Genomic DNA, 12,641 nt, shown 5'->3' on the forward strand with positions numbered 1-12,641 from the left:
TCCGTTTCGCGCGATCTTACGCTGGACCAACCTCTCTTGCCAAGTTTTGAGACGGAAATTCGGCGATAAGTTGACAAAAGCAGCCGAGCGAATTGGCCCTGGGTCGAGACAAGTGCGCGGCCAAGCGGGTCATGATTTGTCTCACTGCGCCCGGCAGCACCTGCGGCAGTTAAAATTCGTTAAATCTCCACCCTCGACAGGTGCTTGTTTTTGCTTCCTGCACAGGCAGCCGTCGTTTTTTAAACAGAAGCAGCAAAATGCTCGAGTGGAGTGGCAGAGAAGATGCTCAGGGCTTTTCCATTTTTGTCAGGTAAAAATTCACATTTTTTTTTATTCATAAAAAATTTTTCTTCCTGTTTTTTGTAGAGCGGATTGTCGAAGGTACGAACCTCCAGGGTGGTCAGACGTCGTCACCAAGGTTCGTCAGTGCCAAGAACTGCGCGGCGTCCACCGTCGGACGGCGGCGAAACTGAAGGTTTTGTCTGACGCCATCAGCTGGTCAGATGTCCGGCTGGACGTTTTCCGACTTGTCCTCGAGCACCATGGTTTCCGGCGCGAGGACAACTCGATGCTTCTCTCGCCGACTGCCCTTCGCGCCGTTCTCGAAGACGTTTTCTTTGCTCTGAGCAGAGAGAAGGCTCTTGACGTCGAGATGGCCGCCGAACTGACGGCCTGTCTGCTATGGCAAGCCTTCGACCGCCATCGGACGGGGTGTCTGACCCTTCTGCAGGCCAAAACCACCCTTGCGATTCTTTCTAGAGCTTTTCCTTCCGAGTTGTTTGCATACTTGGCTCACGAGGCTGCCGACCACGACGGTCAGGTGGGACCTTTGAGGATGAAGCCTCTTTTGGAGGCCGTCAGGGTCTTCATGAAGGCCGTTGGAGAGGACGTTGCCTCGCTTGAGTTTAAGGAAAGGAGGATTAATCACGTTGAGGCTGAGGAGTGGATGAAGGCAAGAATGGGGTGGGCTGCTCATCTCGCAAGGTTCCGCGTCAACCTGAGAGGTATTAATTACAATTTTTATTTTTCATCTAATATAAAATCAATAAATTGCTGTTTGAAATTTTAGAATTTAATTTGAAACTTATAATATATCACTACAAATGAAATTTAAAAGTATTTTTTTTTACGATCGCCAAATTCTAAAAAATTCAAATAGAAAGTTTGATCTGTGTTATTTTCCTTTTATTTAATTTAATTTTTTAAATAGAATATTTTATGTGTATATTTTTTGCTTGTTATTCCTGAATTTTGTCCATTTTTCCAGAAATCTGGCATGGCCCTTGTGTAGTCTGCAAACAAACTGGCCTTCAGGGTCAGGCGTTTTTGTGCCAAAGCTGCCCTTGGTACTGGGTGTGTCGTCGCTGTGTCCTCTCTGGCAAATACACATACGGACACCAACCTAGCCACCCTCTCAAAGACTTTGTCACACCCCCGGTAACCTGTTTTTTTTTTTCATTTTTACAATGTGAAATTTATTACATAATCTTGTAGAATGTTATTGTGGAGGTGATGAAAGCGGGAGGCCGAGTTATGAAAAAGGCATTTTCACACAAACGACGACAATCGAAACAAAAGTTCACCGAGCCAGTTGGATTGTAAGTAATTTTCCTACGTTCGTGAAACCCTGCTAGATTAAAATTTTCATCAGAATTGAAGTGCCGCAAGTTTTGGATGCTGGACCAACAGAAGAGCCACTGTGGAGTTTGAAAATGAGACTTAGAAACATAGTTTCGCAAATCAATGAGGAGGGAAGGTAGTTTTTTTTTTAAATTAATGTTTATCTGATGATATAAATTTGGTTTTTCCAGACGCCTGCAATCTTCTGCAGAACAGTGGGAAAATTTACAAGAGGCGAGTCGAGCTCTAGAAGACCACGGGCAGCGCCTGCAAGCTTTGGGTCTGAGACTGACAGGCCTGACCACCGAGCACCAAATCACAAGCACCCCGAAAAGCTGTGCGTCCTCCAGGTCGCTGGAGATGAGCCCTATTGCTGGCCCGGACACAACTCTTGAGTTCAGCACCGTTTTACAAAAGAGACTGTCGGTTTCTGCTGAGTCGAGGGCTCCAGTGACGGCGGCGTTGGACAAACTGCAGGCTATGCTGGCCACTTCGACTGCACTTGAAGGTAGGAAAACTATTTTTATCTATTCTGCGAAAGAAAAGGGAGACAATTTTATCAATACAAAAGATAAATCCCTTCATTTTTTAAATTATGATCTGGTTTTTTCCTTGTTGAGAAAGTGGTTTTTCTCTCTAAAGAGTGTAGTAGTAGTCTTGATTCGTAACTAGAGAAACAAAATAATTATAAAAATAATCAGTTAAAAAAATATCTTAAATATTTACAACGTTAGTAAATTAGTAGAGCTGTTTACCTAAAAACTTCAGAAAAGGTGGAAATGCCTGGCATGATTAACCTCAAGTGTCACTTCCTTGTTGGCAAAATTATTATTAAAATAAATATTATTTCCAACTATAATTCAGAGGAATTTGGAAATTTTTGTTTAAATAATCGCTTTTTTACTATACAAAATGAAATTTTCTTCTAATGGTAAGTTTTATTATCTTTTAAAATTTACATTTAAATTGATTTATATTCATCAATATCTTTAAAGAAAAAAAAACCAAAAATACATGGAAAAATTTGCGGACTTGTTTAATTAATTAAATTTTCGTAATACAATTTTGCTCTTTCAACTTTTCATTTCAAATGTTAAGATTTTGCTGACATTGACATTTAGCTTAATCTTTGCTTCTTGAACTTACGGCGTGCTCTATCGCGAGTTGCCCTCGACCGAAATGTACCCAAGATCATGATTGTCAATTGCTTGGAGGGCTCTGATTTTTTAGTTTAAATTAGCTTTCCATTAAAGTGAGGTATTTAAACTTTCATTTCAAAGTGTGTCCGGATATTACAGACAATTTAAATGTTTTTAAGGCAGCCCTTTGTTTTGCTTCGGCAACCGCGAGTACTGCGCGAGTAGCACTTTTCACCCTTTTAGTCATTCAATATAATTGTCTATGGCGCCGCCACCGCTTTTCTCTTTGTGAATAATTCATTCCGTGTTTATCCCCTCGAGAGATCACAGCGGCACTTGTGTTGTTTCAATCAAAGGCAGCCTCGCAAAGCGAAGAGAGTGCTTTCAGAATACAGAGTTTTGCCGGCTTTTGCATTTCGCGTGTCTCTTTTTGTCTGCAGAGAGCTTTGGAGACAACGAGCAGCTGGAACGGGCGGCGCAGGAGCTGGAGAGCCTCTTGGGCGGCGTCATCGCGGGCATCGAGGGCCACAAGCGGCCCTGACCGAAAAAAAGACCATTCATTTTGAACAATTGTGATTCTTTAGCAATAAAGTAGCGAGTATAACAGAAAGTGGCGAGCGTTGTAGAAAAAACACCTGCCCTTGAGTCTCGGGGCTGCTAGGGGTGGGGGCGCGTGCGCCGCGTAAAGGGAGTACGCGTAGTGGTGCTCGGGCGATAGTGAATCAATACGGGATGAGGGCCTAATGGAGGCGACCCGCTGGCTGTGCTTCGTTTGCCTGCTTCTCGTGGGCCCCAGTGCCCAGGACGAGGACATTCCCCACAATGAGTGAGTTTTGAACCCCCGGCCCGACAATCCGGCCCCCTCCTCCACCCTTGGGGGCCGCTTTTCCGCTCCACGGAGCACATCTGCAAGTGCATGGACCCCGTCCGCTTCACCCCTTGCATTTTCATCATCCGCTTTTCCACAATTTCACCCATTTCGACTCAAGTTCAATGTTCAGATGGTTTTCTTTAATTTATTGCTTTTAGTTTCGACCGGAAAATTTTAATTTTTGTCCTTACTTTCGCCAAATTTTGAGATGCAAAATTCGCGAGGGGATTAATTTTGCACCCTGGTCCAGTGCGCAGGTGCCAAAAGTGCATTTCGCATTTGGGTAAGGGACTTGCTTCCGTTTGCGAATTTCTGCTGTATTTTGGTGCAATTTTGGAAATGCACGCTTGCTTTCGCAATCTGGGTCGATGGGTCTGACGGGCCGCTCCACTTTGACCCTCTTCTTAGCAGACCCTTACCGCCGCCGCTCAATACCACCCAGCCAGGCTAGCCTGGGGGCTGGAGGAGACGAGAGGGCGCAAGCCGGCGCCGCGCAGACGCCGACGGCCGCTTGGCTAATTTAATACCACTTTTTATGCAATCGTAAAAATAGCAAAATTGATCAGTGCACCGAGATGCAACATAAAATTTAACCAATTTGCGGCGCCCTCCTTTGTTTCTAACTTGATATTTTTACTACTCCAAAACTTTTACGGGCCTCTACCTTTTGTGTTATTTCCAAGATTTCTTTCCTTTCCATCTTAAGTAATTTTCCTTTCTAAGCTTTTTTTGTTATTCAATAAATAAAAGCTATTTTAATCAAAACTCTGCAGGGTCAAAAACTGGGCCCTCAAATTCGGAGTCGACCTCTGGGAGTTTGGTCGCCAGTTCACAAAAATGAATGAGCTGCAAAGAGTAAGAAGCTATTTTTACACCAAAAATCAATAGTCCTGACGGAAAACATTTAAATAATTTAGAAATACCAAGACTTCGAGGCCACCGTAATACGTAAGGATGGCTTGCTGCTCATCCGCGAGCTGGCGGCAGAGGTCCAGAACATGATGGACATCAAAATGAACGCCGTCCTTGTAAGCCAGACTCTGTTTTTGTTCTTCCTAAATTCAATCATTAACTGCAATTTAAGCGCATAATGGACTCGGCGGAGCAGGCGGCGCTGACAAAACACACGTCGGCGTCCACCACTTTCTTGGACGCTCAGCGCCTCAACGCCAAAGACAACCGTGGCGCCAACGAGGTGAAACTGGTGGCCGGGCCTGCGGCTCACTTCGGAGGACTGGCTGTCAACACCACCCTGAGTGCAGTACTGCTTCCATCTACTGTCGACCTGAAGGAGGCGGAGAGCGCCGTTGCCTGGTCAGAGCTGCTGGAGCCGCTCTTCGTCAACAACTACGAGTCCGACCCGGCGCTTTCATGGCAATACTTTGGAAGTTCAGCAGGATTCACTCGACTCTATCCAGGTAGAGATAGAAAATATTTATATTAATTATTAGGAACCATTTTGTTTACATTTTTAGCTAAAAAAAAAATGATAAAATTTCCTTGGTTTTTTCATTTTTAAGCTACATTCCATTTTTTTTTTTTATTAATGCAATTCAGAAATTTCTCTTTCCTTAAAACTAATTCTTTTTTTAATTTGATTGGAATTTTCAATTAATTTTTAATTCTTTATCATTTTCAAATTTTAGCCGTTCAGTGGCCAACAGAGCCTCCGGACTCGAGATCAAACGCCTGGTATGTAGGCGCAGCCACCAGTCCGCGGGACGTCGTCATTCTTTTTGACGCGTCTGGGTCCATGGCTGGAGAAAAGCGCTCGTTAGCCCTTGCCACAGCATCTGCGATCCTCGACACGCTTGGCGCCAATGACTTTGTTAATGTATACCGCTTTGCCGAGAACACTCAGGAGGTTGCTCCTTGCTTTAAAGATTTGCTAGTTCAGGTACTGAAATCAGTAATATAATTATAAAACAATTGGTTGACCATACCATTTCATTTCAGGCAAATTCTGAGAACGTTAGAGAACTTAAGTCGGCTATGAGTGGAGTTAGGCCGGAAAATATAGCGAATTTTACAGGGGCACTTGTTACAGCTTTTGAAATTCTCCATAGGGTACTTTGATTCAATTTAATAGCGCGGTCTGTTGTTTAGCTCATGTATTATTTACACAGTACAATCGAACTGGGCAGGGAAGCCAGTGCAACCAGGCCATCTTCCTAATCACAGATGGGGCTCCGAGCGAGTTCAAGGAAATCTTCAAGCAGTACAACTGGCCCCACATGCCAGTGCGCGTTTTCACGTACTTGATGGCCCCGTCGGGAGGCTCTGGTGCTGAGCTTAACTGGATGGCCTGCAACAACAAGGGTACATTGCTTTGATTCCCATGGGTCAGCAAGTGGCTTTATGATTTTTCTTCAGGTTATTTTGCAAGGGTGAGCAACAAGAAGGAGGCGAAAGATGCTGCTTTACGTCACGTTGAAGTTCTAGCTCGGCCATTGGTGCTATATCAGAACAATCACCCTTTATATTGGTCACCATCCTTTGTAGACGTCAAAGTAAGAAAAAAAATTAATTAGTTAATCAGCAAATTTTAATAAAAATTTATCAGCGCCAGTGCCTGGCTCCTCATCCAGAGTGCCCGAGGCCAGAGCTCATGACGTCTGTAGCAACTACAATTTTTGACCGTAGAAACTATTCAGTAAGAAATCTCCAATCAATTTTTTCCCAGATTTTCTTATCTGTTATACTCCAGGTTCGCACAGCGCAACTTTTAGGAGTGGTAGGAACAGATGTCCCTATTAGTGAGATACAAAAAATGGTGCCACCCCATAAGGTGAGAAATTTTCCCAAATATTGAAATTTGTGAGTTTAATTTTGTTATTATTCATCTGCAGTTGGGAGTAAATGGATACGCTTTCATGGTCAACAACAATGGACATGCGTTGTTCCATCCTGAGCTGCGTCCCCTTGTAAGTTGCAAAATTTAAGTTTTAATTAAATCAGATTAATTTAATTTTCAAATGACAGCCTCAGCCCCCTGGTTCTCGTCCCGAGTACAGCTCGGTTGACTTGGCCTTGCTGGAGCTAGTGGAGGGTGAGGGCGCGCTCTACGAGAATCACTCTCTTTTAAATGATGTGGGTTTCTCAAAACTTTTTGTATTTATATGTATTTATTTGAATTTATTTTCCAGTTGCGAAACGATCTTATTAATCAGAAAGAGGGTGAAGCTGAATTGACAGTTCTTGTGCAACAGGACAAGATGGTAAATTTGTTTCCTGAATTTTCATATAATCAATTTTTAAAATAGCTACGTCATAAACAGAGACGAGTTGCCTCAAGAAGGCAAAAATATTTCTACAAGGGCATTGACGGCACTCCGTTCACCTTGGGCATCGCTTTGCCCGAGGGTTACGGAATGCACGAAGTTTTAGCTGAGCAGGAAATTAAGCTCAGCAAAGTCAATGGTAATTATTGATAATTAAAAACTCGGGCCAATAATTAACTGCCATTTCCTCAGTCACCGACTTCTTTAAGGGCGCCGATTGGAAAGTTCATCCTGATTGGTAATTCCTCAAAATTTTCCACCAACTGATTGGTTTATTTATTTTATTTTTATACTTTTAGGGTGTACTGTGAATACAACTATGCTAATGAACAGCCCTTCAGCACACCTGAAGATAGGGTATTGCACTTTTTGAGCCGAACTTTGCAACCGGGCTGGAAATGGATGTCGTTGAGACCTCGTTCACCTTTAAAAGATAGGGAACCAGGTAAATAAAATATTACTTTTTGAATATTTGATGCTATTTTATAAAAATTGAAATCAAGCAGGACATAAAAAGATGGACCGAGATTCATACTACTGCGACAAGAACTTGCTGCAGTCGCTCGTTTTCGACGCAATGGTCACCGAGAGTCTGGAGAGGCCCTCGTCCAGGGGCAAAGAGAACAAACAGTAAGTGTCTCTCATCTTACTAATGAAACTTTCTCTTTCCCTCTTGCACAAAATCTAACCCTGCACTCTCTCACTAGCCCAATAGCCACCCTGATGGCGCTGCTGCACAGGTAACCTTTCTCGCAGCCAGGATTTGTAACCGCCTGACCTTTTCAGTGTCCTGCACCCCCGGTTGGTTCTCCTCTTTCTTTTTTTCACAAATAGCCGCAGAGGATTCGGTAGGCCGAGGAGAACTGGCTGGGTTGAAAATCTGTCCGTGTCCAGGGACTAATGCAGCAATTCTCTTCCAGGCAAGGCTATCAGATGTTTGGTGTGGCGATGACTTTCGTGGCCACTCGCAGCGGTCTGATGAGGTGGAAGGACCACTCGGACCCCATACCAGACCAGCCGCACTTCAGCGAATCAAACATGAGGTCTCTGGATGAGGTTTGGTACCAAAGGGCCGTCGAGCAACACGCTGTTGAGCCAGACAGTTTTGTCTTCTCGGTGGAAGGAGAGTCGGACAAGGGTGCGCCTCTTGTCACAGCCAGTCATGCCGTTTTTGTCGAGCACAAGGGCCACCGAGCGCCAGCAGCAGTTGTTGGTTTGCAGTTTAAGCAAACTGCCCTCACCTCTCATTTCATCAACATAACTTCAACGGTGAGATATTTTATAATTTTTAATTATAATGCAGCCTCAAGCAGAGGCAGAATTTCATAGTTAAGGAGCTAAATTTAAATTTTTATTAAAATAAGAATAAAAAAATTGTTTTAAAATAAGTTGAAAAATTAGGCCATATCGTTTGTAAAGTATTAACCAAAGTTTTGAATTTCATTCATAAAATAGTGCCAAGGATATCCGAATTGCCGAAAGACTTGTGCCTCTGATGAACTGGACTGCTACGTTTTGGACAATAATGGATTTGTGATTCTGTCGGAATCCCCTGAGCACTCGGGAAAATTCTTTGGCACGCTGGATGGGACAATAATGGACTCATTGGTCCAGGATCGCATTTTCAAGAGGGTTCCTATGCATGACTATCAGGGCGCTTGTCACGACACTCGAACAACTTCGACAGACGCTGCTCCAAAACTTTATGTAAAAAAACTCAAATTGGTGCATATCTTGGTTACTAATTATTTACAAATTTGTCCACAGGCGCCCCACCGGCACCTGAGTGCAATTTTCCAGTGGGCAGGAGCCAAAGCGCTGTGGATGCTGTCCAGCCTGATTGCTCCCACTTGGTCGATGCCAATTCCTCAGGAAGAAGACGACTACGAAGATGAAGAAATTGAGTTTCCACCCGAGCCGATGACTCCTGCGCCGCCACCTAAGCCCACAGCACCTGTACCCATGGGACCGGCAAGGCCGTGCGAGAAGCGCTCGGATCTCTACGTGTTGCAGCCAGAGAGGCTCAACACTAGTGGGTCATTCAACCCTTTGAAGGGAAAACTGACCAACTGCCACGTAACTGGCTGCGAAAGGTAAAATTATAACATTAAAAAAATCATTAAATTGTTAAATCTTTAAATTCACGTTTCAACTTGTTTGGAATTTTAACTCAAAATTAATTCAAATTCCCAGGCCATTCAGTGTGCAGAAGATTCCTCACAGTAATCTAATCCTGCTAGTAGTCGACACACTCTGCCCGTGCGGCTCCAAGCAGCTGTTCATCACACCCCAAGAGGTGCCACCGTCGGCCACCTGCCCCAAAGAATCTCTCTTCCGCCGACGACCACAGACATGTGTCAACTACCACCCAGAGGTAAGATTGGTATTTTAGTATTAAATAAAGATTTTAATAATATTTTTTGCAGGAAATTGAAATTAAGGTTTGCGGGAGCTGCACGGCTTTGAGAGCCTCACTTCTCTTCTGCCTTCTAACCTCGGCGTGGCTGATGGTGGTGAGCTGAACTACATATCAAGCGAGTGTGATGACTTTGTCTTCCAAGTGTTGGCCCGCGGGCCCTCGGTCACGGGACAATAAAAGCGATAATAATTTTTAACTCTAGCAAAATGAATGGGTGCACCGCGCGAGTGAGTCGTTGTTGTTGTTGAGTGCTGCCAATTACAATTTAATCGATTAATAGTCTCTGTACCTCAATTAAGAAAAATTAAACAAATGCCACACTATTAATTATCACTATGCCTTGCAGTTTGCATTTTAATTTCACTCCATCAATTAATTTGCTAGGTAAAACATCAATAATTTAAATATATAATTTACTTAGAATACAACACGGCAAATGCATGTTAGTCAGTTCCTGACTAGGAAGGAGATTCAGTAAAGCGTCTTGAGTTGCTCGAAGGTGACAAAGAAAATCACATTCCACGGACCCATGCGCACCAATGTCGGCACAAAACCTTTGTACAACGCAGACACACCCTCAAACTTCACAGTCTGAAACGAAACGTCAAATTTTATTATTTATTCAAAATTTCAAACAGTAAACAAACCTGCAGTAAACAGTCTAAGCTTCCTGAATAGATTTTGTCCGACCCTACCTTCAACCTTCTTTGATTCATTAAGCGTGTCTGCGGGGAAGAATGGAAAATAGAATATATTTAATCACTGTTGATTAAAAATTATCTTACTCTAATCACATCTATCGGAGTAGATGCTACAGCACTTCCGATGCTTGCAATCAAACTGGCACTGAAATAGAAAAGTCAAAAGTGAGTTCACGTGTTTAGAGAGTGATGGTGGCGTGTTCAGATATTGATCCAGGGAAGAGCAAGAAATGCGGAGCTTTTGTTACATAACTGTGGAGTTTTCTCTTATCAAAAAATTCACTCGCACCAGCAAGAGAAATTTCAAGTTGAACTGATAAGAAACCGGTCCAAATTTTTGTTTCAATTTTAATTAAGTAGCAAAAAATTAAAAATTGGCACCTAAAATGGTTAACAGTGGTGTCTCCTAGGCGCTGCCTAAGTTTGTGCTTGACCCAGTCGTAGACGGGCAGCTCGACGGCCGCGATGATGGCCGCCCTTTGAGCCGTGGGTCCGACGCCCCTCCACAGTCCCCGGACGCCCTCCAGTTGCCAGACGTCGACGAAATTGACCAGCAGAGAGCCCTTGGTGGTGCTCGCCTGCATCCGGACCTTCAGAACGTCCGTCGGGTTGGCAACCGAGGCGGCCAGGACGGCGGCCACCACGGCACAGCCCACGTTCAGGGCCGGACTGGTCCCGGTGCCCCCGAGGGCGCCTTGCATCCAGTAGTACGATCCGAACTTCAGGGTGCCGTACGAAGCCTGTCGCAGCAGTGCAGGCGCCATCCTGTGGACACTCGGTTAATTAGTAGACGGACGGGGTCAGAGGTGAGCGAGCACTGACCCGGAGTACAAGGCGCGAAAGCCCTCCTCTTTGGAAATGTTGGCCAAGGCGTGCAGCATCCCTCGGTAGCGCTGCAGTCCACCCTGCTGCAGCTGCAGCCGAGTCTTGGTGGTATCGATCGGAAAGGTGCCTAAACACAAGGTCACCTTCAGCACCAGGTCGAGAGTGGAACTTTCGGACACTTACCGAATTCGGCGGTGATGGATGCGAACCCTCCATAGACGAACAGTCGCCAGTCCTTGCCCATGCGGTCGAACAGCCCTCGAGTGGAAAACAACACGAACGACGCCTGACGGGTGGCGACGCAATCAACTCGCTCCTGCGAGTGTCGGCGGCCGGCAAACGCGTTCGCGTTCAGACTCGTTCGCGGCGCTAAAAATACTACTCGGTGCTGGCGCGCGAATTGTGTGTAGTCTGTAGTCTTTTCTTTGTATTTGCCGAGAAGGAAGATAATTATTTCTGCTTTTTTGCGCCGAAGTGTGAAGAGCGAGGGAGAGATGCAGCGTCAGAAGAAGAATAATAATGATGATGACGAGATTATTGTTTTCCCGCCGCCGTCGCCGCGACCACAAAAGATCTCGCAAATCTTATCTCGCGCCGAGGCAGACAGAGAATCCGACGAAGTGCACCAAATGCTGCGAGGTGCACACGATTACATGCCGTGATTTTCGCGGCGTGATTCACATTGTCACAATTGGGAAAGCCCGCTTTTAAGATTAGAAAGATACATACTTATTAAACTAAAGGGATACTTATTAAATTAAAACCCGAAGTTAGGAAAAATTTAACAATCATCAGCCTTTAAAAAAAATATTAGTAACTTTTTTAAATTAATTACTATTTTCGTAGAATATTTCGTTAATTTTCTATGTATAGTTATGCATACATTTTAAATTTTATTCACATCAAGAATATTTTTATTTAAATTTAATTAACTTATTTTCAAGTTATTCTATGCTATTCTATAATTTTACAAAACGTTGCAGAAATCAACCATCCTTCACCTTGTTTTTAATCTGATGCACGTTGCTGTTGTAAATCAAGTAACTTGTTTACTTTTGCAAAACTAATGACATATTGCAATTTTATTGGTATAATCTGACAAGAGTGACGCGCTGATCATGCATGCGTGTGTAGTTATAATCTATAGCTCGCATGAATATATGAACGCGCGGAAATCAATGTCAATAAAATTACTAACTGATCGCAATTAAATATTTTGCAGATGTGCTGGACAAAGATGAGACTCGGGGCGAGGCCAATTCCAACTACAAGTCGACGGACAAATTTGTGCACAAGGTTTGCAGGAAGTTGAAGAAGATCGACCGCTCGTCTTTGCCAAATTCCTTGAGGAAGCAGGAGAAAAGCAGTTTTGAAAATTCAGAAAATTCTGAAAATCCATCAGAGGAGGAAGCAGTGCAAACTCCGCCAGATTCCCCAGAATGCTCAAATTCCAATAGTGCAGTGTCTGATTAATAGAAAAATCTGGAAATATCAGAGTAATAAAAAAGGTGAAATTTGTAAATTAGTGTTTGCATGATCAATAATAATTATTCTATTAAATTTTTAATTGAATTTCGTAATAAACATAAACAATAATTACATTAAAAATTAAAATTTTTAGTAAAAAAAGTTACATACTGAAACTCTTCAAAAGTCTGTCAATATTATTTTCATATCAACTTAAAAATCAGGAAGTCCTCTATTTCATTTTATTAATAGCAATGTAATTTAAAAAGAAATAAATTTTAACTCATAAAAATTTACTCAAATTAATAAAATATAAAA

General features: G+C 43.3%; 4 protein-coding genes across 7 annotated transcripts; 3 read left to right on the top strand and 1 right to left on the bottom strand.

Annotated features, from left to right (window-relative positions):
* The first annotated feature begins 257 nt into the window (after positions 1–257).
* Positions 258–3,300, top strand: LOC132192840 (dystrotelin-like). Its single transcript, XM_059613017.1, has 6 exons — positions 258–310; positions 367–1,004; positions 1,268–1,437; positions 1,495–1,598; positions 1,812–2,128; positions 3,200–3,300. Exons 1-6 carry the CDS (start codon positions 258–260, stop codon positions 3,298–3,300), a joined length of 1,383 nt encoding a protein of 460 aa, XP_059469000.1.
* On the top strand, positions 2,754–9,668 carry LOC132200312 (voltage-dependent calcium channel subunit alpha-2/delta-3). Of its 4 annotated transcripts, none has more exons than XM_059625737.1 (23): positions 2,754–2,877; positions 3,200–3,585; positions 4,404–4,485; positions 4,548–4,658; positions 4,715–5,048; positions 5,277–5,527; positions 5,587–5,697; positions 5,757–5,949; positions 6,004–6,140; positions 6,194–6,283; positions 6,338–6,418; positions 6,480–6,554; positions 6,613–6,720; positions 6,777–6,848; positions 6,894–7,050; positions 7,104–7,149; positions 7,211–7,356; positions 7,415–7,541; positions 7,832–8,180; positions 8,367–8,618; positions 8,679–9,004; positions 9,105–9,285; positions 9,338–9,668. In XM_059625737.1, exons 2-23 carry the CDS (start codon positions 3,503–3,505, stop codon positions 9,431–9,433), a joined length of 3,408 nt encoding a protein of 1,135 aa, XP_059481720.1. In that variant the 5' UTR covers positions 2,754–2,877; positions 3,200–3,502; the 3' UTR covers positions 9,434–9,668. The 4 variants fall into 4 exon arrangements, with proteins under 4 accessions (XP_059481720.1, XP_059481802.1, XP_059481887.1 ...); XM_059625819.1 differs by having other exon boundaries at positions 7,418–7,541; XM_059625904.1 differs by having other exon boundaries at positions 6,909–7,050.
* LOC132200544 (mitochondrial uncoupling protein Bmcp) lies at positions 9,654–11,285 on the bottom strand. Its single transcript, XM_059626115.1, has 6 exons — positions 11,040–11,285; positions 10,854–10,983; positions 10,413–10,796; positions 10,116–10,176; positions 9,978–10,055; positions 9,654–9,921 (listed from the first exon to the last, which is right to left on the bottom strand). The coding sequence occupies exons 1-6, from the start codon at positions 11,098–11,100 to the stop codon at positions 9,802–9,804; spliced, it is 834 nt and encodes a 277-aa protein (XP_059482098.1). The 5' UTR covers positions 11,101–11,285; the 3' UTR covers positions 9,654–9,801.
* LOC132200607 (uncharacterized) lies at positions 10,243–12,533 on the top strand. Its single transcript, XM_059626246.1, has 2 exons — positions 10,243–11,495; positions 12,079–12,533. Exons 1-2 carry the CDS (start codon positions 11,351–11,353, stop codon positions 12,327–12,329), a joined length of 396 nt encoding a protein of 131 aa, XP_059482229.1. The 5' UTR covers positions 10,243–11,350; the 3' UTR covers positions 12,330–12,533.
* Positions 12,534–12,641: the final 108 nt, after the last annotated feature.

The sequence above is a fragment of the Neocloeon triangulifer genome, unplaced genomic scaffold, assembly GCF_031216515.1.
Source record: "Neocloeon triangulifer isolate White Clay Creek 2 clone unplaced genomic scaffold, ASM3121651v1 ptg000001l, whole genome shotgun sequence".
NCBI lineage: Eukaryota > Metazoa > Arthropoda > Insecta > Ephemeroptera > Baetidae > Neocloeon > Neocloeon triangulifer.